At 38.1% G+C, this 735-nt stretch overlaps 1 protein-coding gene across 1 annotated transcript in view; it reads left to right on the forward strand.

Annotated features, from left to right (window-relative positions):
- LOC117959734 (electrogenic sodium bicarbonate cotransporter 4-like) overlaps window positions 1-570 on the forward strand; it is a 30,551-nt gene extending 29,981 nt beyond the window's left edge. Inside the window, 1 exon segment of the mRNA XM_034897013.1 lies at window positions 322-570. Within this exon segment, the coding sequence (XP_034752904.1) occupies window positions 322-471 (150 nt within the window). The 3' untranslated portion in view covers window positions 472-570.
- The last annotated feature ends 165 nt before the right edge of the window (window positions 571-735 follow it).

The following is a 735-nucleotide window of genomic DNA, read 5'->3' on the forward strand; positions in this document are numbered from 1 at the left end:
ATGGATATTTCTTGATCCCAAAAAATGGGTAATTATAGTGTTACCGCAACAAAATATCAGTCACACAGCACAGAATAAAAATATAAATGAAATACTGGGATACAATATACATACATAAACTATACATTAAACAATAATAGGATAAAATACATATTTTATATATTCAAGTATAAATATTTGAATATGTACATGTTGGGAATACAACAGCTCTATGGTACAGGGAATCAACAAACATAACAGAAATAAAGAACACATTGAGTCTTATCCTCTAAAAGCTCAGACTGTCCTGCATGCCGACCACTTCCTGTTTCTGTCACCCAGCCCAGCTCCGTACCCCCCCCAGTGAAGATCCCCATGGAGACCATAGAGCCCCACACAGTGCCAGTCTCTGACCACGTTAACCCCCCCGCCCAAAACCAGACCTCTGATTGTGAGTACGCCGACCCTTTCCTCCCCCTCTTGTTGTGTTAGTTTCTAGTTGTGTAAATGTTTGATGCCATTTATCAAATGTGATAGAGTGATAATAGAGCTTTTCGTAGAGGTTGCTTGTGACGATGGATGACCTATTTTTTTTTTTTTTAATTTCACCATGACTTCTTTTACTAGCGCAAAACAATGTGACTGAGTTTTTGAACTTTTCAATTGAATTGACATGCATTTTAAATTACATCGCTTTTGTGAGCAATCAATCTCATACTTCACATCACTAACAGGGACGTTGTAGAGCGTCCTCTG

This window comes from Etheostoma cragini, chromosome 16 (assembly GCF_013103735.1).
Source record: "Etheostoma cragini isolate CJK2018 chromosome 16, CSU_Ecrag_1.0, whole genome shotgun sequence".
Taxonomy (NCBI): Eukaryota; Metazoa; Chordata; class Actinopteri; order Perciformes; family Percidae; genus Etheostoma; species Etheostoma cragini.